We start from the raw sequence: 21,765 nt of genomic DNA, 5'->3' as shown, positions 1-21,765 counted from the left end.
TACCTGCTGCAGTTGAGAGCTTTAGCATATTTCACTGCAAGATCCAAGCCATCTCGAAATTCTTGCTGCCTGCCAGGGACAGCTCCAAGTCCAAGATCTCCATTTTTGGTGTCACCTTTATAAAAGGAAAATATTTCTCAAATGATTTTTTTAAATAATATACAGTAGTCATTTTTTGGCTGTGTGTGATCAGTGTCTACTCAATGATAGCACTTGCTGTGATCAGTCAAGGTTCAAAAAATGACCCTGACATGATTAACTGACCCCAAAATTCAATTGCCCATCAGTAAATCTTTTTATCATTTTCATCTGCATATACGTTTGACCAAAGTGCTAAAACTTAATTAGTGGAACAAAAATCTTAGGAAAAACTGAAACAAGTTTTTTCAAAATATTGTTAAATGTTAAACAAATTTATTTATTTATTTATTTATAATAATTTATAATTATATTTTAATTTATTTATTTTAATTTAATTTTCATTTAGAATTTATTGTTAAACAAACAAAGCAATGCCGCTGTCCTGCAGAAGCATAGGTTCACTTGTTGCAAAGAAATATCTCAGTGTTTTTGAACTGGCCGCAAAAGGTGGGAAGCCCAGCATACTACCTATAGAGCTGGCACGTATGTATATATGTATATATATATATATAGTATATTACACTGTATATATAACCCCTATCTATTATCCATAGTATCCTTCACAATCAGCAGCAAGAAGTGGCTGAAGAAATTTCTTCAGAGGAGGAAGAGGGAGCCAAGAGGAACATTTACAGTGCTGAAATTAAGGAACTGTGCTGTGTTTCGGCTACAACACAGGCCGTTGTTGAAAAGTGGCACCCTAACACAGCAGTGGTGAATAGGAGCATTAACTTGTTCAATGACAATGTGATGGCCTACTTTAGGTAAATCCAGAAAGTCACCAACACCAGACTACATTGGAAAGGTACTTCTCCATAGAAAAGAGGGAATGTGAACCAAACCTTCAAGCAGTAGTGCTAAGAGGCAGAAGGGACAGAGAACACCTGAAGAATAGTTATTTGGTCTGTTTTTGGAAGGCGACTCCCCTTCTGAACAGTAACCTTTCTTCTCTTCCTCTCCATCAGCCACACGGGACATCAGCACTCCTCACTAAGGTACATCCATCCATCCATCCATTTTCCAACCCGCTGAATCCGAACACAGGGTCACGGGGGTCTGCTGGAGCCAATCCCAGCCAACACAGGGCACAAGGCAGGAACCAATCCTGGGCAGGGTGCCAACCCACCGCAGGACACACACAAACACACCCACACACCAAGCACACACTAGGGCCAATGTAGAATCACCAATCCACCTAACCTGCATGTCTTTGGACTGTGGGAGGAAACCGGAGCGCCCGGAGGAAACCCATGCAGACACGGGGAGAACATGCAAACTCCACGCAGGGAGGACCCGGGAAGCGAACCCAGGTCCCCAGATCACCCAACTGCGAGGCAGCAGCGCTACCCACTGCGCCACCGTGCCGCCCACACTAAGGTACAGTAAATGCAATTTTTGTTTTATTATATAGTATTTTCATATTTTATTTATTGTTTTCCTGTTTTACTAATAAGGACATTTGTGTTATTTTTACCTTAAATTACGCGTATTTGCTGTTTAAGTTTATCAAAATGGATATTCTCAATAGTAGTTCCGGCGCCGCTGAGAGTGACAGCCTTTTCAGCAGCTCCGTGTATGACTGTATGTGTATGACTTTATTTTTTTCTACTTTTATTTTTCTCTTTTTTTATTGATCACTCCTATCACTTTATTTTATGTGGATTCGTTCCCTGGACACACTTACTTTTACAACGTGGGCATGAATTTTTATACGCAGAGACTCGTCTATTCAAGTACTCAACTTCGAGCGCTGAGAACAAATGCCAGTGCCGGTGTGGTTCCCTATTTACCCGACGAGGTAAGAAGGCGGTATCGTGGCAGCAGAGCTGGCACTAAGCTAAAAATGAAGCGGCTTGCAAGAAAGTGGCATTTTAAGCCTTCGGTGCCTTCTGTGATTCTGGGAAATGTGAACTCAAACTCAATAAGATCGACAAACTGGCTGCGCTGGTGAAAAATGTCAGAACCTACAGAGAATGCAGTTTGTTGTGCTTTTGCGAAACGTGGCTAACTACCACCATCCCAGATGCTAACGTTGAGCTACCCGGTTTTAGCACAGTTAGAGCGGACAGAGATGCAAGTACCTGCGGGAAGCACAAAGGAGAAGGATTCGCTCTCTATGTTAATACACGGTGGTGTAACTCTGGACATGTTAAAGTCAAAATCTCCACTTGCTGCAGGGACATCGAACTGTTGACCATAAGTTTGCATCCCTATTACTTGCCCAGAGAGTTTGGACACGTCATTGTTGTCATCGTGTACATCCCTCCTCGGGCGTACGTGGAAACAGCGAGTGACATCATCCATTCTGCTGTTGCTAAGTTACAAACGCAGCACCTTGAGGCGCTTGTGCTAATCGCTGGAGACTTTAACCATGTGACGCTGGACAAAACATTACCTGCCTTCTCCCAGTATGTGGACTGTAACACCCGGGGAAATAAGACTATTGATTTGCTGTATGCAAACATTAAAGAAGCATACAGCGCCACCCCGCTGCCTGCGCTTGGGAAAGCAGATCATAACCTGGTTCTGCTTCAGCCTCACTACAAACCAAAAGCGAGGATCCTACCTACAACCACACGATCATTCAGGAAGTGGACCCCGGAGGCAGAGAAGGCTCTGAGAGAATGTTTTGGAACTACAGACTGGGATATCCTGCAGGGATCACATAGTGAGAACATTGAGGAAGTTGTTGACTGCACTACTGACTACATCAACTTCTGTATGGACATTGTAGTTCCAGTAAGAACTGTACGCTGCTATGCTAACAACAAGCCATGGATTACAAGTGACATCAAGGGCCTTTTGAACCAGAAGAAAACGGCTTTTAAAGGCGGTGATCAGCATGAATTCAAGCGCTGTGCAGAAAGCTGGAGCAGAAGTTGCAGAATAACAGCATGCAGGAAGTGTGGGATGGGATGAAGATCATCACTGGCTGCAGCTCGAAGCGGGGTACCACCATCGAGAGAGACGTGAAGAGAGCAAACCAAATGAACAACTTCTTTAACAGGTTTGACCACCCTAGCCCACTCTCACTTTCACCTCAGAGTTCTGCACGCTCCACACATCCTTCTGCTGATACCAGCATAGGAGAGACATTCCCACCCATAATTACAACAGCGCAAGTGAGCAGAGAGCTGAGGAGACTTCGTGCCAGCAAAGCAGCGGGTCCAGATGGAGTATCGCCACAACTGCTGAAGGTCTGTGCATCGGAGCTGGGGGGTCCTCTACAGCGCATCTTCAACCTGAGCCTGGAACAGGGGAAAGTCCCGAGGCTTTGGAAAACATCTTGCATCACCCCAGTCCCAAAGGTATCATGTCCTAGTGAGCTGAATGACTTCCGGCCTGTTGCTCTGACATCACATGTGATGAAGGCCATGGAGAGGCTGCTGCTTCACCACCTGAGGCCACAGGTTCAACACGCCCTCGACCCTCTACAGTTTGCATATCAGGAGAAGGTGCGAGCGGAGGATGCCATCATCTATATGCTACATCGATCCCTCTCCCACTTGGACAGAGGCAGTGGTGCTATAAGAATTATGTTTCTAGACTTCTCTAGCGCCTTCAACACAATCCAACCTCTGCTCCTTAGGGACAAGCTGACAGAGATGGGAGTAGATTCATACCTGGTGGCATGGATTGTGCACTATCTTAAAGACAGACCTCAGTATGTGCATCTTGGGAACTGCACGTCTGACATTGTGGTCAGCAACACAGGAGTGCCTCAAGGGACTGTACTTTCTCCGGTCCTGTTCAGCCTATATACATCGGACTTCCAATACAACTAGGAGTCCTGCCACATGCAAAAGTTCACTGATGACACTGCTATCGTGGGCTGCATCAGGAGTGGGCAGGAGGAGGAGTATAGGGACCTAATCAAGGACTTTGTTAAATGGTGCGACTCAAACCACCTACACCTGAACACCAGCAAAACCAAGGAGCTGGTGGTGGATTTTAGGAGGCCCAGACCCCTCATGGACCCCGTGATCATCAGAGGTGGCTGTGTGCAGATGGTGCAGACCTATAAATACCTGGGAGTGCAACTTGATGATAAATTAGACTGGACTGCCAATACTGATGCTCTGTGTAAGAAAGGACAAAGCCGGTTATACTTCCTTAGAAGGCTGGCGTCCTTCAACATCTGCAATAAGATGCTGCAGATGTTCTATCAGACGGTTGTGGCGAGCGCCCTCTTCTACGCGGTGGTGTGCTGGGGAGGCAGCATTAAGAAGAAAGACGCCTCATGCCTGGACAAACTGGTGAGGAAGGCAGGCTCTATTGTTGGCATGGAGCTGGACAGTTTGACATCTGTGGCAGAGCGAAGGGTGCTCAGCAGGCTCCTATCAATTATGGAAAATCCACTGCATCCACTAAACAGTGTCATCTCTAGATAGAGGAGCAGCTTCAGCGACAGACTGCTGTCACTGTCCTGCTCCACTGACAGACTGAGGAGATTGTTCCTTCCCCCAAACTATGCGACTCTTCAATTCCACCTGGGGGTGTAAACATTAACATTATACAAAGTTATTGTCTGTTTTTACCTGCATTATTATCAATCTTTAATTTAATATTGTTTTTTGTATCAGTAAGGTGCTGCTGGAGTATGTGAATTTCCCCTTGGGATTAATAAAGTATGTCTATCTCTATCTATTGTTTAGGATTAATTCATTTTCCATTATTTCTAATTAGGAAAATTGATTCAGACTTCGAACGACCTCCTGAAACAAATTCAATTTGAAGCACGGGACACCACTGTATTAAAAAGGGGGATTCACTGCCGCTAGACACAGATGGATGGGTTTGTGGATATTGGGAAATGGAAAAAAGAGGATTTTACTGGGAATTGTCTTTAATGAAAGATAAATGTGTGTAAAATGGATGTTGGTCCAGTTTGGCAAGACAGTGATTTGAAAAAAAGAATGACAATATGAATGTTTTTCAACAAGAATATTTTTGTTACTCTATACAATGGAATAGGTTATGCTCTAATAGCAATTGTAACTTCTTTGAGAGTGATGATGTAAGTAGTGGGAGATTTAAACAAGGGAAAGGTGCCTTTTATTTTGTTTTGTGTAAATAAAATGTATTATATAAAAGAGGACCCTAGAAATGTCCCCATATTAATCGGTATAGACCCACTGACTACTCCGTAGGCAAACATTAAGGATTTTAACTTACCGCAACAGGCAGCCAATGCAGGGTACTTAATTCCATTATGATTTAAAACGTTTCAGTAAAACTTAACTGTCTTTAATTTTCCCCTCAGATGTTGAGGCATGTCTTTTGTTACAATGAAAAAAAGAACTCAAAAATGAGGCTATATTTTTCCTTCATGGAAGAAGAACTGCAATCCTGCATCCTTTTTAATTTTTTACTGTGAACTTTAATAACAGCTAACGGCTTAATAAGGAACATATTTTGGAATAGAAAGTGTACATTTACCATTTACTTTGTTTCCGAACTTTTATGGAAAGCCTAACATATTAATTCCAGGCTGTAATCATATTTTTACGTGTGAATGCGTTCGAGTTGAACCTATGGCTACACGTATTCAATTGGCACGTATTTTAAACGAATAACTACATAAAGTCCATATTATAATATGTTTTTTCCGGCATACAGTTTATAAACTAAATCTGCCACTCGTAAAACCTAACTATATTACTGCTATATAGCGTTATCTCACTAATCTCTATCAATTTTCATACGTCACAATGTCCTTATTTTAAATTAATTTCGCCGAATATATTAAGTCCAGCATAAACGCCCGTCACACGCTTCAGCTCCAACGAGCACCCCAAAAGCGGACTCGTTTTGCGGCAGGCCCCTTGTTTCTCACCCGGCGGTGTGTTGAGGAGCACCACCTCGACTCCCGCTTGTTCTTTCGCTTCCTGCAGTTCACTAACTTCAGTCTCGTAGGGCCAGGCTGCTTCCACTGCTCGAAAGCCGGCCGCAGCTGCCGCGTGGAGTCGCTGCGTGAAGCTGGGAAGCTCGCAAAACAGCCAAGAAATGTTGGCGCAAAACTTCAGTGGTGCCATAACGGACGACTGATGGGAGACACGGCGACCCCCTAACAAAGGGCCCGTTCCTTTGAATAGACTGTGCGGATTGTAGGTTGGACTTCGCTCAGATTAAGATGACAAACCCTGTTTAAACGGGAAGGAAATCAAACGTTAAAGTTAAATATTGGCACGTGCTTTTACGCCGCGCATGACAAGTAGGTACGTGGACGGAGCTTCTCCATGGCCCGCCTGTCAAAGTCCGAGGTGTCTGATGAGGCAGAGCTTAAAAAGGAACAGTGAAAATCACTTTTAACGATTGCACATCATGTGATTATGTTTGTCTATAATTGCTAATCAATAATTAATTTAATCCAAAGACGTTATTTCTTTTATCGTTATCTATTTTGGCAGATATCATAAATTAAAAGGTCATTGGAAAAATACTGTGAGTATATATAATTGTACGTTTAAAAGAATGGTAATCTTTGACAGCTTCAAAGGTTAATTCCTGTCTTCTGCCCATTGCCAGGAGGGTCTCTGCCCAACTGTAGACAAAAGTCGGTTCAGAAAATGACTGGTTAGGTCAGTGATTGAAAAAAAATATTGTGATAAGCATATTTTAAAAAAGTGAAAAGAAAAATGCAGAAATAAATTGGTCAGACAGGTGTATAACTGCCTATTTATGTGATGCCATTTTAATCATTTAGTTTAATCCTGAAATTTATGACTGTCAAATTCCAAGAAACAATAAGCACCACGCAGAATTCCACTATCTACATTGCAATGACACTGGATCAAAATGGCCCTGCTTTGTATGGTACATTAGGCCTCCCTGCCAGTCAGCACCCCTTCTAACATACTTTGCCATTTTCATAACACTGCAAACCCTGTTAAGCTGATTTTTTCTGTATGCTAACAGGCTTACAATCCTCTCCATTTTGGCACCCATGGTAAAAAGGGTTACAAAAAAAAAAAAATCACCTTTTTGTGAATTACCTGAACCTCACACTGAAAAAAATGAGAGAAGAACTTCAACTGAAGTTTAATCTGAGAAAAAATAATTAATCATCAAGCAGTAAGGAGATCATGGGTTCGTGTCCCGGGTCCTCCCTGCATGGAGAGGGCATTGAGTAGTGAGAAAAGCTATATATTAATGTAAAGAATTATTATTAAAAGAAATAATTATTTTAGTAAAAGTACAAGTGTCACAATTATTGGCATCCCAGCATTTAATACTTTATACAACCTCCCTATGGTAATAAAACAGCTCCTATACTATTTTTGTGTTGGTTTGGATCATTGTCCTGCTGATCAATTCGGCGATGATCCACTTTTAGTTTCTTGGCAGAAGCAGGAAGATTTACATTTAAAATCTCTTTGTATTTCATGGAATCCATGATGCCACATACCCTAAAAAGGTTCATAAGGCCTTTGAAATAATAATGGGCATTTCAATTAATTTTACTGATTTAGCTCTTTTGAACAACCCAATTAAATTGAATCAGTTCTTCTGGTTCACTTGATTCGTTTGATTTATTTACAGTCTGACATAAATGGGAAGTCCTGTTCCCCTCTGATATGATTTAATAATTTGTTCATTATTTTGATAGTCTATGTGTGTCTATAAATAATATCATTCTTTATTATTTATGCATAATGAATTATATATAATTATTTACTCATCATTATCTGTAACTATATATTTAATTATATATTTAACATGATAATTCATATGCCATTTTCCTGTTTCCATACACAAAGCATGATAACATATTTAAGGTGCATAATTAAAATAAGAATTACAAGTGAATGACAGTTGTGGATCTCCTAATGATTCGTTCCCAAATCAAACGAACAGGAATTGTTAGACTGATTCTCAGGTAGTGACTTGTTCTTGCTCACTGTGCATGGGGTTAAAATAAACGTGGGTCTTCTTCTGTCCCAGCTGGTAGTAGTTCCAGCCAATTTTAACTTTTTTAATCATTTCCCTAACCGCAGATATGGACATTTTTAGGCGAGTACCATTTTTTCATTGCCATTCCCTGACTTATGAAGGTCAACACACTTTTCCATTGTTTGAATTGTGTGGTCTGTTATCTTTCCCAAATTAATGAATTAATAAGTGAATTTGGCCTTTGTGCCACCTCATATTTATACTGCATTAAAACAGGAAGTCATGGATTACTGCTTGAAAGTTAATACATGCTCTGATCAACTTAAAAAAGTAAGATATAAATGGAGAATATGTTTCAGTTACACTTTGTTCATAAGTATTTTTTTTATTTAAAATAATTATTTCTATTAAATGCTATAAATTGTTTCTATTTTTTTCTGACTAAATTGACTTCAGTTAAAGGATGTATTTCTCTCATTTTTTTCAGTGTGAAATTAATGTAATTCTCTTTTATGGAGGGGATTGTATTTCCTTTTTGTAATGTAATGATCCTACGAACACCTGGAACTCAGTGACTCTTTAGCAGTTCTTTAAAATGGAATAACAACACCCAACCAGATAATTAAGAAGGAACCAAGATATGTCTCTACAGTCAGTATTTCCACTTAATGACCACTCCGTTTAGCAGACTTTATGTGGCTGGACAGCTGGCAGAGTCTTACATCAAAGGTGAATACAGTTAAGCATCTCTTTCTACACAAATATTAAGACATTTCTGGGGTAACAAACTCCATGAGTTTATTGAACCTTTCATATTCACATATACAGTTGCAGCATTACCCAGTCATTTTATGTCAGTAGCACTTGAACATAACAGTCCCAGTGAAAGGGGGTGTGAGTTCCAAAATAAATAAATCGTATAATTAATGATTTATAATGGGCACTGGAAGTTAAAAGACTGTGTTTACATGGCACAACAAAAAAAGGCTCACTACTGTGATTCTCTTCCTTGAGTATACTAACAAAGTAGGCCTCCTCTGTAATTGACATTCGTCCTTTATAAAAGTCTCACCTACTTTCCAGTGTTTATATAGTAGTAATGATGTGTTTGATTCTCTAATTAGAAGTTATGAAGAGGGGAGACTGATACAACACTAATCCATTGACCATGAATCAAACACAGGTAAACCTGAATGTATTTAGGTCCTTAGCCAGAAAAAAAATCAAGTCCTTTACAATTAGAAATGTTTCTTTTAAGTTGTCTGTTTTTTGCATTTATTGTCATACATACAGTATATAGTAACAAGGCCAAAGTGGACCTATAACAAAAAATAGGTTTAGCATTTACTGTACTTTTTAAAGGAGTGCACACTTGTAACTGGAGAGCCCTTCTCTGTACCATTGGATCAAAGAACCACATGGGGTGCCATGCTGCATTTATTTTCCCGTTCCCACTGGGCACATATTTTCGGACAGGGCACCAGTCCTTTGTATAGCATGTTCAAACTCACACTTGACCTGTTTAGAGTGACCAGTTAACTTATCATGCATGTCTTGGGGATGATGGGAGAAAGTGCCCAGAGAAAGAATCATGCAGACAGTTGAACATGAAAACGTCACAAAGACAATCCCTGGGGAGCTAAAAAACATGGCTCTAGAGCAGTGACCATTGTCTTACCAGATCACAGTCCCTCAGAAGTGATATTATGATGGCCTTGCCTCTTGAGGTTCCACCACAGAATACAAGAAGCACAGACACCCTTAAACTGAATTACACAATACATAATTAAACTATTTATATAATGCAGTAATAACAAAAGTTACATTAAACAAGAAACAGATGACAAACAATAATTCAAATAAATAGCAAATAAACGCAAATAAATAGGCAATATTCCTGGTTGAACCATACCAATTCTCTTATTGTTCTTTGGCAGCCAAACTGATACTTTCCATGGCGGTACCCCCCCACCCAGCATACCACTTCATACCGAGAATGATAGTATATGGCTCAGGTCTTTTCTTTGGTGTGCACAGAAGTCAATATCAAGCCAAACACTTTCATTCTTTTTTAATCAGACCAGAGTATTTCTTGTTAAGTGATCTAAGTTTGGGCTTTTTGCAAACTTCAGATGGCCATTCTTCATGATTGCTTTCTATCTGGGGATTATGAGAGGCATAAATTATCCATTCTTAGCCAAGGGACCTTCGTGACAATTATGCTTTTGGTCACTTCTCTAAAGGTAGCCTTTTTTGAGTGGAATGGCCTGTAATGGGAACGGCCTTTCAGGTTTCATTCCTTTTTAAATCCAAGCATGGATTTGCAGTAGTTGTAGCTTTCTACAGCTCCTAATTGCTTAAATCAATTTGATGGACATCATGTCTGTACAAATCAATAAAGGAGAATTACAAACTTCCTCATTCTTCACGGATGACTTTCTCCTCTTCAATGTGTAAGGGCAGGCATTCTTCTCCTCAAACCATTTCAACCAAGTATAATGGCCACAGGTAGTTTTTATTGAGGTGTGATAGTGAATTAAGTCTATCTTATTTTAATTTGGAGTGGCACTGCAGTGTAATGGTTAGCACTGCTTCTTGGTGGATTCAGCATTCCAAGTTTGAATCCCATTTCCATTCAACGTATACATCGGTTTTCCTTCTGCAATCCCTAAAAATCTGTGTCTTAGGTTAATTGGTGAATTGCACATTGATGTGGTGTAAGTGTGTGAGAGCAAGCTATGCAAGAAAATGATGAATTGTCTAAGGCTGGCCCCCTGAATTGTTCCCAGTGCTCTCGCCCTGCCCCTCACCAAATGTCCCTGAATTGAATTAAGTGGGATTATCAATGAATTAGCTCAATCTAAAGTATTTTAGAAAAGGAGCAGAATGATAATGAAATTAAGGCATTTATATATTTCAGATGCAAGACAATTTCAGAATTGACCTTTTTACTCACACTATATGTGGTGCACAATTTGTAACCAAGTATTTTGCAGCCTAATTGATGAATGAATCCAAAGAAAAGAAACTAGATAAGAACTTAAGGTAAGTTTAGCTATTATCTTAACGATGAGCCTGAGAGGCTGAATGGTTTCCTGTTGTTTGTGAAATTTTTTATGTTCTTACATTTTTACAAATTAACATGTTTTGCAGCTTGAACAAACTCTTCACCAGATAACACTCAACAATCTTAATGAGACCCTCCTCTGCTTTTAAACAGTAAGTCAACATTGTTGGCTCATCTAAGGTTACTTCACATTAAAGAGGCATGGAAACTACCTAACTGATTCACTTTATGCTGCAGCACCCACCTAGTTCATTCAGTCTTACATTTTATGCCACTGCCCACGCCATGCCATGATTTTAGCATAAAGCTCTTTTAATCTAAGCAAACAACAAAAATACTTTCTGAAGGGAGATATATAATCAGAGGCATGTTTATCAAAGTATATAAAACAACAGCACTCTTTCACAAATTGTTGTTTTTAACATGGAGGCCATACATTTAATTGGGCAGGAATGAAAGTGTGTTTTTCTACCATAAATCGTGTTTATATGACAGCAATTAAAAACAAACTCTACTAACAACATCTATAATGTGCTTATATTCAGATTCTCTTCTTGTTCATATTACAATGATTCTAGAGTATAAACATTTTAATTCATAATAGAGCCTTTAATTCATAACAGATTGGATGGGCGGATATTCTGCACACTTAAGAGATATTATTAACATAAACTGCATCATCAGGATTGTAATCTGTGGCAGTTTTAATGCAATGTGGAGGTAAATAATGATGCATTTTTTAAAAAAAAAGAAATCAAATCTGATGCAGCCTCATGGTAAAAGAATGTCATCTGCATGCTTTACCCAGGAATAATTGGACTCTTCATTTTCTGAGAAAGCTGAGTGTGACTGGAATAACACCCTCTGAACTAAGTGCTTTGCGAACAGTGCATTTAGGGTGCAAGCCTTCTGCTTTGCATATAAATAGTACTGTAAAAACCTGTGCCATTATAGAAGGCAATCACACTGCAGTAACATATGACTAAGCTCTGGATTAAATGAACACCAAGTGATGTCAAAAAGCAACTACTACTTTAAAAAGATTGCTTTTGGGTGTTGAAGCTGCAGCATCAGACATCCACCGCACTGAAATTCATCCCAGCTTTTTAGTTCGACTTTCTTGGTACAGCAGAAAGATAGTGCAGCTTTTTCAAAAGAATACCAGTTTTTGGTGTCCTTGGCAAATCAGATGAAGAAAGGCATTAAATAAGGTGTCTTTATATTTAAAAGACTTGGTATTATCTGTGTTCTTATTGGCAGGGCATTTTATCATATCATCTTACCAAACAAAAAAGTTTACATCATCATTTTGGGGTGAAAAAAAATCCAGATGTGTAGGGTTAGATGTAGTGTTAACTCCTGAGTTAAAATACATACATCTAACAAATTGGGTTCATGTAGTTTATCACCATACTGCCGTTAGAACCGAATTTAAAACATCCAAGATAGAGAAAATCAGAATGAGGTGTACTTCTTAAAATAGAATTGCTTTTTTACCAAACATGTTCAAGATATTACTGGAATGCAAATAGTAATTTGAGAACATGAGCCATCATCCATTTGTTATCCATCCCACTTACACCAATCCAACAGCGCAGTGTCTTCTTAGCCACTTCTCATCCTAAATATATGTACATTTCCCCCCATTGTTAAACATCTGTATTCAGCTGGGCGTGTTACATAACCCAAATCTATATAGATATGATATTAAAAGGCAATACCCCTCCCTTAGTGATATGGCGGTAAAAAATCACATAGGAGAAATAACTTAGCTTTCTTTAATGATGGCATATGCTACATAACAGACGAAGGAAGCCAATGGCAAGAACCCAGTTCGGGAGTGGGGGCTCGATGTGTAGAGTATGCCATTTTCGTTGCTGCGTTGGAAGGATTTTCAGGATCGGATGACATTATCTCTCCTCTGGCTGTCGGCTTCAAAGGTGGGCCAGGTAATGTTTCAAGGTTTTACACTCTTTATATGCAGGCCCCCACTTAGGTGAATCATGCCATTCCAAACAAGGCAAAGAGGATACAGTTTCATGCTGAGTTTGACACACACAAATAGTATACAATGGTCATCAGTCTGACTGCCCATTTCACAGTTGTCCCTAACTTGTCTTGCCTTGTCTTAAAATGTTTGCCTAGCAGTTCTTATATGGGGAACTCCTGTGTGCTAAATCTGGCTCTGTGTCAACTGTGCATGTGAGTAGAAAATTACAGATTTATAAAATATATTTGCACAGAGCACAGTGCCATATTAAATTTATACACTTATTACAACATCTCAACCTTCAATTTAAGTTTTTGAGTGAGGATAAATTATTTCAGGATGGCATGGGGGCACAGTTCCATGTCCTAGCTTCAAATCCCAGTTTGAGTCTTGGCTATGGGGAGTTTGCAGAGCCTCCTCCCTTTGCATGTGTGGATATTCTGGGGTTCTTCCCATATACCAAAGACATACATGTTAGGTTAACTGGGAACTGGAAACTGGCCCCATGTGAACAGACAAGGGTGTGCTCAGGGCTGAACACTGTCTTGTGCCCAGTGCTGCCTGGATTGGGACCAGCTTCCTTTGTTCCTGAAGTGGATAAGCAGGTTTGGGCATGAAGGGATGGAAAATATTGTGGATGAAAACTTTCCTATTTCCAGTCAGGGTGAAACATGTGTCACGTACTCTTTGTGTTATTTGGCAGGTACTATATATCTTGTCTGTGATCTGCTTCTTGCAACTGAGAGGGAGTGGCAGATGTCTGCCATTTGGTCGACCAAGTACAAGCATTACCTGGTAGATAACCACCCAAATATCCGATTGTGATCAGACCTATGCAAAAAATATTTAAATATGAAAGAATGTTAGGGTAGAGGATTACCATAGACACCTGGCTTTTTGGACAAAAACAAAGCAAGTCTTTAAATTTTAGGAATTTATTAAATAAAAAAGAATCACAAAAATGACAAGGCAAGGAAGAATAAGGCATAAAGGGTTTGCATAAAAAGATTAGCCTATAGTCCTAAAATCAGAATCCACAAAGACAGAATCAAAATCTGATAAACCAGAAAAATCAATACAATGCTTTCAATGATCTTGACTCCACAACACTACAAAGGCTCTCTTATGGACAGAATGGGTGAGCCCTAAATTCAGTGTGGGCTCCTGTTTTCAGCACATTCCTGGCAGGGTAAGCTCAGCTGCCCTGAAAACCTATAATAAAAAAAGTTTCAGAAAACAAATAGGTACATAGGAATTAAAAACTGGAAATGATTGCACTAAAATTCAAAACCTACTCGGTAAACTCTTAGTTCATAAAATATTTTGTAGTTATCAAGTTATGTAACTGGTAACTAACAGAATACCTTTGGAGGCTGATACTGTGCTACAGGAGACACCAGTTTGTTGATCACTTCAGTTTCTTCTGGTTTCAATTGCTTCTGAAGAAACTGACAGAACAAAATGATTTAAGATGGTGAAAGCTTAGATTAGAATTCTAGGTAGCATATTTATGTATGAAGGTTGGACTCGCTACTCCATCGCATTACATTTGAATCCTAGGCTTGACACTGTATGGAGTTTGCATGTCCTCTGCATATATGTTTACTTTTTTCAGGTGCTCAAGTTTCCCTTTAACATTTCAGATTTTAATATACCAAGGAAATGAAAAAAATTACACATTATGTGATGCTTTTGTGATCTGTAGCTAGTATTGTGTATTGAAATCACAGCATCACTTGCTCTTACAGTCTTGCTTGGGAAGAGCGTGTGCCATTGTGGCTTTGACCTTCTGCTTGTGGCTTAATTCCCTGATCCATTTGGTTGCTGTCTTTGTGGTGTCACTGTTTTTTTAGGACCCAATTGAACATGTTGACTGCTACAGTGAATGTCAAATCAGGGTGTTATTTTAATATACTAATTAAGTGCATTTTATTATTGAGCAAAACTCAGAATAAAAATGTATTTTGCCTAAAAAAATCTTTTTGAGTTACCTTGGCATGTTGAACAGAAGGTTATTTGTGCATGCCAGCTTTGCGATAACTCACCTGGGTCTAACAAGTTAGACCTTGCACAATTCAATGCAATTGAATGTCACAGTTTCCCTTTCAACTTTGTAGTGATAAGAAGCTAATAACAGAGTGATTTTCAGATGGTTGATGTTCTGCATATGTAATTATTTTCATGAAAATTAAATGTTGTTCCAAAAGAAGTGAATCAAGAAGTGATGACATATTGATTTTCTTTCTAGTTTCTGACACCCTCTGCCATCTTCTTACATGTGTTACACATAACTCCTTTTCTGGTATTTGGCACTCTATAGTAGCTCTGAAGATGGTTTACAAGGTAACTTGTAGTTGACATCCATCTTTAGATCTCCTATTGCAAGTTGAAAAATAAGTTTGGTATTTCTTCACAAGCATAATACACATGCATTTGCCACACACAATTTTGTTTTAAAGTTAAGTGTTTTCTATACATATTTTAAAATACATAGCATGTCCTGGCATTTTATAATGGAAACTATGCAAGCTCAGCTGTAGGCTTGGCCCTGAATAAACAGAGACATGCTAGGGTGTGACACCACTCTCTTCCCTATGTACGTTATGTCTTGATTTAGAGGTTTTCTTGTTTGCCTCAGAATGATTCCACTGCCCATCTTGTACAGCATGATCTTTGCTAGGGTGTTGGGAATTGACACAGTGGGCTACAGACAGTACTCTAGTGTTCAGGGTTCAAAAGGGTTTCTCATGTCACCTTCTTTTTCCTCGTCATCTTTTCCCACTTATATGTTAGGTCAATGTGCTTGATCAACCTTCTCCGTACAGTTTGGTCCTGCACCTCCTCCACAGTCAGGAACTTTGCCTTCAGATCTTCTTGAATTCTCCTCCCATGTACTTCCATTCTCATCCCATTTTGCCCAAATATAATTTATGTATCTCCCCTCATCCCATGTCCATGCTACTTCAACCTACATTCCTGTAATTTCGTAGATATCTCTTCCACTTTTCTTGTAATACTACACATCCATCTCAGGTCCATATGCCATTGTCTGTCTTACCACTGTCTTAAAAACCTTACCTTTAACCTGCTCCTTAATTCCTCAATCACACAATACTCCTGATAGTTTCTTTCAATTGTTCCATCCACACTGAACTCTATGGGTTATCTCTGCATCTGAGTTTTCATCTTGAGCTACCACTGATCCTAGATAATTAAATGTATCCGCTCTTTTCATTTGTTTTCTCTGCAGGCAAACTTCTGATTCCTCATCATCGCTAAATCTCATACAGATAGGTCCATAAATATTTGGACAGAGACAACTTTTTTCTAATTTTGGTTCTATGCATTACCACAATGAATTTTAAATGAAACAACTCAGATGCAGTTGTAGTGCAGACTTTCAGCTTTAATTCAGTGGGGTGAACAAAATGATTGCATAAAAATGTGAGGCAACTAAAGCATTTTTTTAACACAATCCCTTCATTTCAGGGGCTCAAAAGTAATTGGACAAATTAAATAACTGGAAATAAAATGTTAATTTCTAGTACTTGGTTGAAAACCCTTTTCTGGAAATGACAGCCTGAAGTCTTGAACTCATGGACATCACCAGATGCTGGGTTTCCTCCTTTTTAATGCTCTGCCAGGCCTTTACTGCAGTGGCTTTCAGTTGCTGTTTGTTTGTGGGCCTTTCTGTCCGAAGTTTAGTCTTCAACAAGTGAAATGCATGCTCAATTGGGTTAAGATCAGGTGACTGACTTGGCCATTCAAGAATTTTCAACTTCTTTGTTTTAATAAACTCCTGGGTTGCTTTGGCTGTATGTTTTGGGTCATTGTCCATCTGTATCATGAAACGCCGCCCAATCAATTTGGCTGCATTTAGCTGGATTTGAGCAGACAGTATGTCTCTGAACACCTCAGAATTCATTCGGCTGCTTCTGTCCTGTGTCACATCATCAAAAAACACTAGTGTCCCAGTACCACTGGAAGTCATGCACGCCCAAGCCATCACACTGCCTCCACCGTGTTTTACAGATGATGTGGTATGCTTTGGATAATGAGCTGTTCCACGCCTTCTCCATACTTATTTCTTCCCATCATTCTGGTAGAGGTTGATCTTGGTTTCATCTCTCCAAAGAATGTTTTTTCCAGAACTGTGCTGGCTTTTTTAGATGTTCTTTAGCAAAGTCCAATCTAGCCTTTCTATTCTTGAGGCTTATGAGTGGCTTGCACCTTACAGTGCACCCTCTGTATTTACTTTCATGCAGTCTTCTCTTTATGGTAGACTTGAATATTGATACGCCTACCCCCTGGAGAGTGTTGTTCACTTGGTTGGCTGTTGTGAAGGGGTTTCTCTTCACCATGGAAATGATTCTGCGATCATCCACCACTGTTGTCTTCCGTGGACATCCAGGTCTTTTTGCGTTGCTGAGTTCACCAGTACTTGCTTTCTTTCTCAGGATGTACCAAACTGTAGATTTTGCCACTTGTAATATTGTAGCAATTTCTTGGATGGGTTTTTTCTGTTTTCGCAGCTTAAGGATGGCTTCTTTCACCTGCATGGAGAGCTCCTTTGACCACATGTTGTCTGTTCATAGCAAAATCTTCCACATGCAAGCACCACACCTCAAATCAACTCCAGGCCTTTTATCTGCTTAATTGATAATGACATAACGACAGACTTGCCCACACCTGCCCATGAAATAGCCTTTGAGTCAATTGTCCAATTATTTTTGAGCCCCTGAAATGAAGGGATTGTGTTAAAAAATGCTTTAGTTGCCTCACATTTTTATGCAATCGTTTTGTTCACCCCACTGAATTAAAGCTGAAAGTCTGCACTTCAACTGCATCTGAGTTTCATTTAAAATTCATTGTGGTAATGTACAGAACCAAAATTAGACAAAATTTGTCTCTGTCCAAATATTTATGAACCTAACTGTATATTGTGTGTTCTTCCTATTAAATTTCAACTGTCGATCTTCCAAAGCCCTTCTCCATTCTTCCAAATTCCTCTCCACTTCCTTCACATGTCAGCTATAACCTTCATATTAAGGAAGTTTGGTAGTTTCATATTAAGAGTCGCAGTCAGGGCAGTTGATGGAACGGTCCTTACGGATGACACTGCAGTTGTGACCGGCTGGGCTGGCTACTTTAATCAGTTGTTCAAAGCTGATCCTCCAGCTAGGAAGTTGGATATCTCTGAGTTCATGGTTCTTGAGGCTGATCCTCCAATTAGCTGTGAACCACCCAATCTCACTGAGATTGCACAGGTGGTGAACCAGCTGAGGGGGGGAAAGGCAGCAGGGATCTGTGGTATTCGGGGTGAACTTCTCTAGGCTGGTGGTAAGGCTGTCCTCCTGGCATTGCAAGCAATCTTTGCTTCCATTCGGGAGACTGGCATCTTCCCAACTGACTGGAAAATGGGACTTGTCGTCCCTATCTGGAAATGAAGGGTTGATCGCCTGGATTGCAGCAACTACAGGGGGATAACACTGCTCTCGGTGCCGGGTAAGGCCCTTGCTAGGGTCGTCCTCAATAGGATCTGTGATCACTTGCTCACCTACCAGTGACCGGAACAGTCTGGTTTTATGCCTAAGAAGTCTACCATCGACCGCATCCTGGTACTGAGGGTTCTCATGGAGCGCAAACATGAATATCAGCAGAGTTTCTTTGCTGCTTTTATCGATTTTCGCAAAGCGTTCAACTCAGTTGATCGAGCTGCCCTGTGGGACATTCTGAGGGTTTGCGGGATCCCCTCGACGTTGCTGGATATCATGGCCGGCCTGTATACTGGTACTGTGAGTGCTGTGCAGAGTGGAGGCAGGACCTCTGCATTTTTCCCAGTTGATTCTGGGGTTCACCAGGGGTGTGTTCTTTTTCCTACTCTGTTCAATGCTTGTATGGACTTGGTGTTGGGCAACGTCGTGGGGTCCAGCGGCTGTGGGGCATCGTTGGTGAAGAAAGATTCATGGATCTTGACTTTGCTGATGATGCTGTGATCTTCGCGGAGTCAATGGAGGCTCTGATCGGGGCACTCGAGAGACTGAGTGAGTAGTCTGAGTGTCTGGGCTTGCGAGTGTCCAGGATAAAAATCAAGATCCAGGCCTTTAATGACCTCTTGGGCACAGCCATCAGCAGTGTGTCCGTTTGTGGAGAGAGTGTCGACCTCGTCGAGAGGTTTACTTACCTTGGCAGTGACAATCATGTCCCTGGTGACTCTTCCTATGAAGTCAGTAGACGGATTGGGAGAGCATGGGGAGTCATGAGGTCGCTGGAAAGGGGAGTGTGAGGTTCCCGATATCTATGCAAAAGGACGAAGGTCCAAGTTTTTAGAGTCCTGGTGCTTCTTGTCTTGCTATATGCTTGCGAGACATGGACACTATCCAGTGACCTGAGACGAAGACTGGACTCCTTTGGTACTGTGTCTGTCCGGAAAATCCTTGGATACCGCTAGTTTGACTTGAAACCCTGAATGAGGAACATAACCTGCATTGTGAATGAGCATCAGTTACGGCACTACGGCCATGTGGCGCGTTTCCCCGAGGGTGATCCGGCTCGTAAGAACCTCATTGTTGGGGACCCGAGTGGCCGGACTAGGCCAAGGGGTTGCCTACGTAACACCTGGCTGCGGCAGATAGAGGGTCATTTCCGGAGGGTGGGACTGCACCCCGTGTCTGCCTGAGGGGTTGCAAACTGGGATCCAGAGTTTTTTCTTTGTGTAGTGAGTGCGGCAACACACTGTACCAGTGCATGCTCCACAACTTGACTTGTACTTTATTGATCTTTCTCTCCTCCTGTCATAGCAAAGCACCTGAATACGGCAGGTGCACTTGCGTTAACCTGTAGTGAAACCTGAAAATAACTCTTATATGAAGTTTAGTTGACAGAAAAATCTGCTACCTGTCCAACAAGAGTTATCTAGTCCTCAGCTTTCAGTGAGAAATACTGCAAACAGAGAATGTCATACAAAAATACATTTCATCTGTATATGTATTTCCTAAGGTAGTGACCAGGAAGGATAAAGTGATTGTGGTGAATGGTTTGGTGTATTTTAGAACATTAATAACATTATTCTTATATTTAAATTTAATTTTGTTATTTTTTTATCATTTTTGCCACAGCATCAACTTACAGTATTTGTTATATATCATGGGTGTTACCATGCCAGTAGAGTGATGTTTGGATGGTTTGTTTCAAGGCAGCCACACAAGGTAATAGCCACCCAGTCATACATATCCAGAAATGTTTTTTTTATTTTTATGTTTAAGGTGGTTAACTATGTTTTCATCTGTGGCCTACCTTGCATTCATCTCATTACATTACTGAATTCATAACACATGGACTCTTTTGTTAAGATCACTACAGTAGTGGCAGCATTTGTGCTGTCTGAAAAATTTGCTATACCACTGCTTGATGATGCAAATGGGTGATGAGCAAGACTGCAACTTATACGCTTACAAAATGGATCCTAATTATTCTAGATCAATAATCCTTATTTCTTAGAATATAAAGTTATGTTAGCTAAAATCAAAATCAGAAGCAACACACTAACAAGTGTCATTATATGAAACAATGGGAGTAGTAGTCAAAGGCACAGCATACAAAAAATTGAGCTAGACTTATCATCGGTTCTTAAATGCATGTGTGTATGTATAGTTAGTAAATACATGTGTCACATGCTGTCTACTAAAGCAGTTGACATACCAGTAGTTCTGGACCGACCAGTACTGAGGGGGTAATAAGAAAGGCAGATGTATAAAAAAAGGTTTTTATTCCACAATAGCAAAAAAAATAAACAGTTGTGATATAAATGTTTGCACTAAATAAAAAATTTATCCAGAGTTAAAATAATTAATTTCAGGGAATCACACACCTTTCCTAGATACCCGCAACTGCACTTAGCTTCAGCGCCACCTTGAAAACACTAGCTGATAAAAGTTGGATACTATGCTCAAGGCTCGTAGCTGAAAAAAAAAGAAACAAACAACCTGCTGGTAAGTCCAAAACCTTGTTAAATATTTTTTATTGCTGTAAACCCATTAACAGATTACTTATTGCAGTTCGCATACTGTTTAATGCTTACTGTGTATCTCACTGTTCAATATCTGTCTACATTGTACTGCATTTGCGTCCCAGTGAGGCTAAAGTGTCACAACATGAAATTGAAACATTGAGGAATAGCAGATACTGAGAAGGTGGCTAAAGAAATTCATTAAGTCCTGATATCGAACCCTGGTGTCCTCAACCTATTTGTAGGACAGAACCAAGGACTAGGATAGAGAGACCAAAGCCAGCGGAACAGTATGGAAGGCAGACACTGAGGTACACTTTAGAAAAAAGTGCAATTTATTATGCAATAAATAGATAAAACCAGTTCAAAACATGAAGAAAAATAAACAGGTGCTTAAAAAGTGATATTTAAAAAATGCACAACAATTATCTCAATAAAAAAAAATCTTCATCAATATGCGAATCAAATATACATAGATTCAGTCCCAAAAACCACTTGTACATAGTTCTGCAACAGTTTTGCCTTCCCCCTCCCAAAGCTCAGAGGGACATTAATGTATCCCTTAAAAAGAAATTCCAGCTCACGTTTGCTCCTATGATAAAGTTTAACATTTAACTGTCTTTTCCTCAAAAGCTTTTTACAGTCATTAACACCCACACTGTCTAC

The 21,765-nt window shown here is 40.0% G+C and overlaps 1 protein-coding gene across 1 annotated transcript in view; it reads right to left on the bottom strand.

Moving 5' to 3' along the window:
- hyi (hydroxypyruvate isomerase) overlaps positions 1-6,368 on the bottom strand; it is a 54,926-nt gene extending 48,558 nt beyond the window's left edge. The window contains exons 1-2 of the mRNA XM_028811493.2: positions 5,978-6,368; positions 4-115 (exon numbers count right to left, since the gene is read on the bottom strand). Coding sequence (XP_028667326.1) covers positions 4-115; positions 5,978-6,176 — 311 coding nt within the window. The 5' untranslated portion in view covers positions 6,177-6,368. The remainder of the gene's footprint in view (positions 1-3; positions 116-5,977) is intronic.
- Between the last annotated feature and the right edge of the window lie 15,397 nt (positions 6,369-21,765).

This window comes from Erpetoichthys calabaricus, chromosome 10, assembly GCF_900747795.2.
Source record: "Erpetoichthys calabaricus chromosome 10, fErpCal1.3, whole genome shotgun sequence".
NCBI classification, from domain to species: domain Eukaryota; kingdom Metazoa; phylum Chordata; class Cladistia; order Polypteriformes; family Polypteridae; genus Erpetoichthys; species Erpetoichthys calabaricus.
This window is presented reverse-complemented; position numbering and strand designations above follow the sequence as displayed.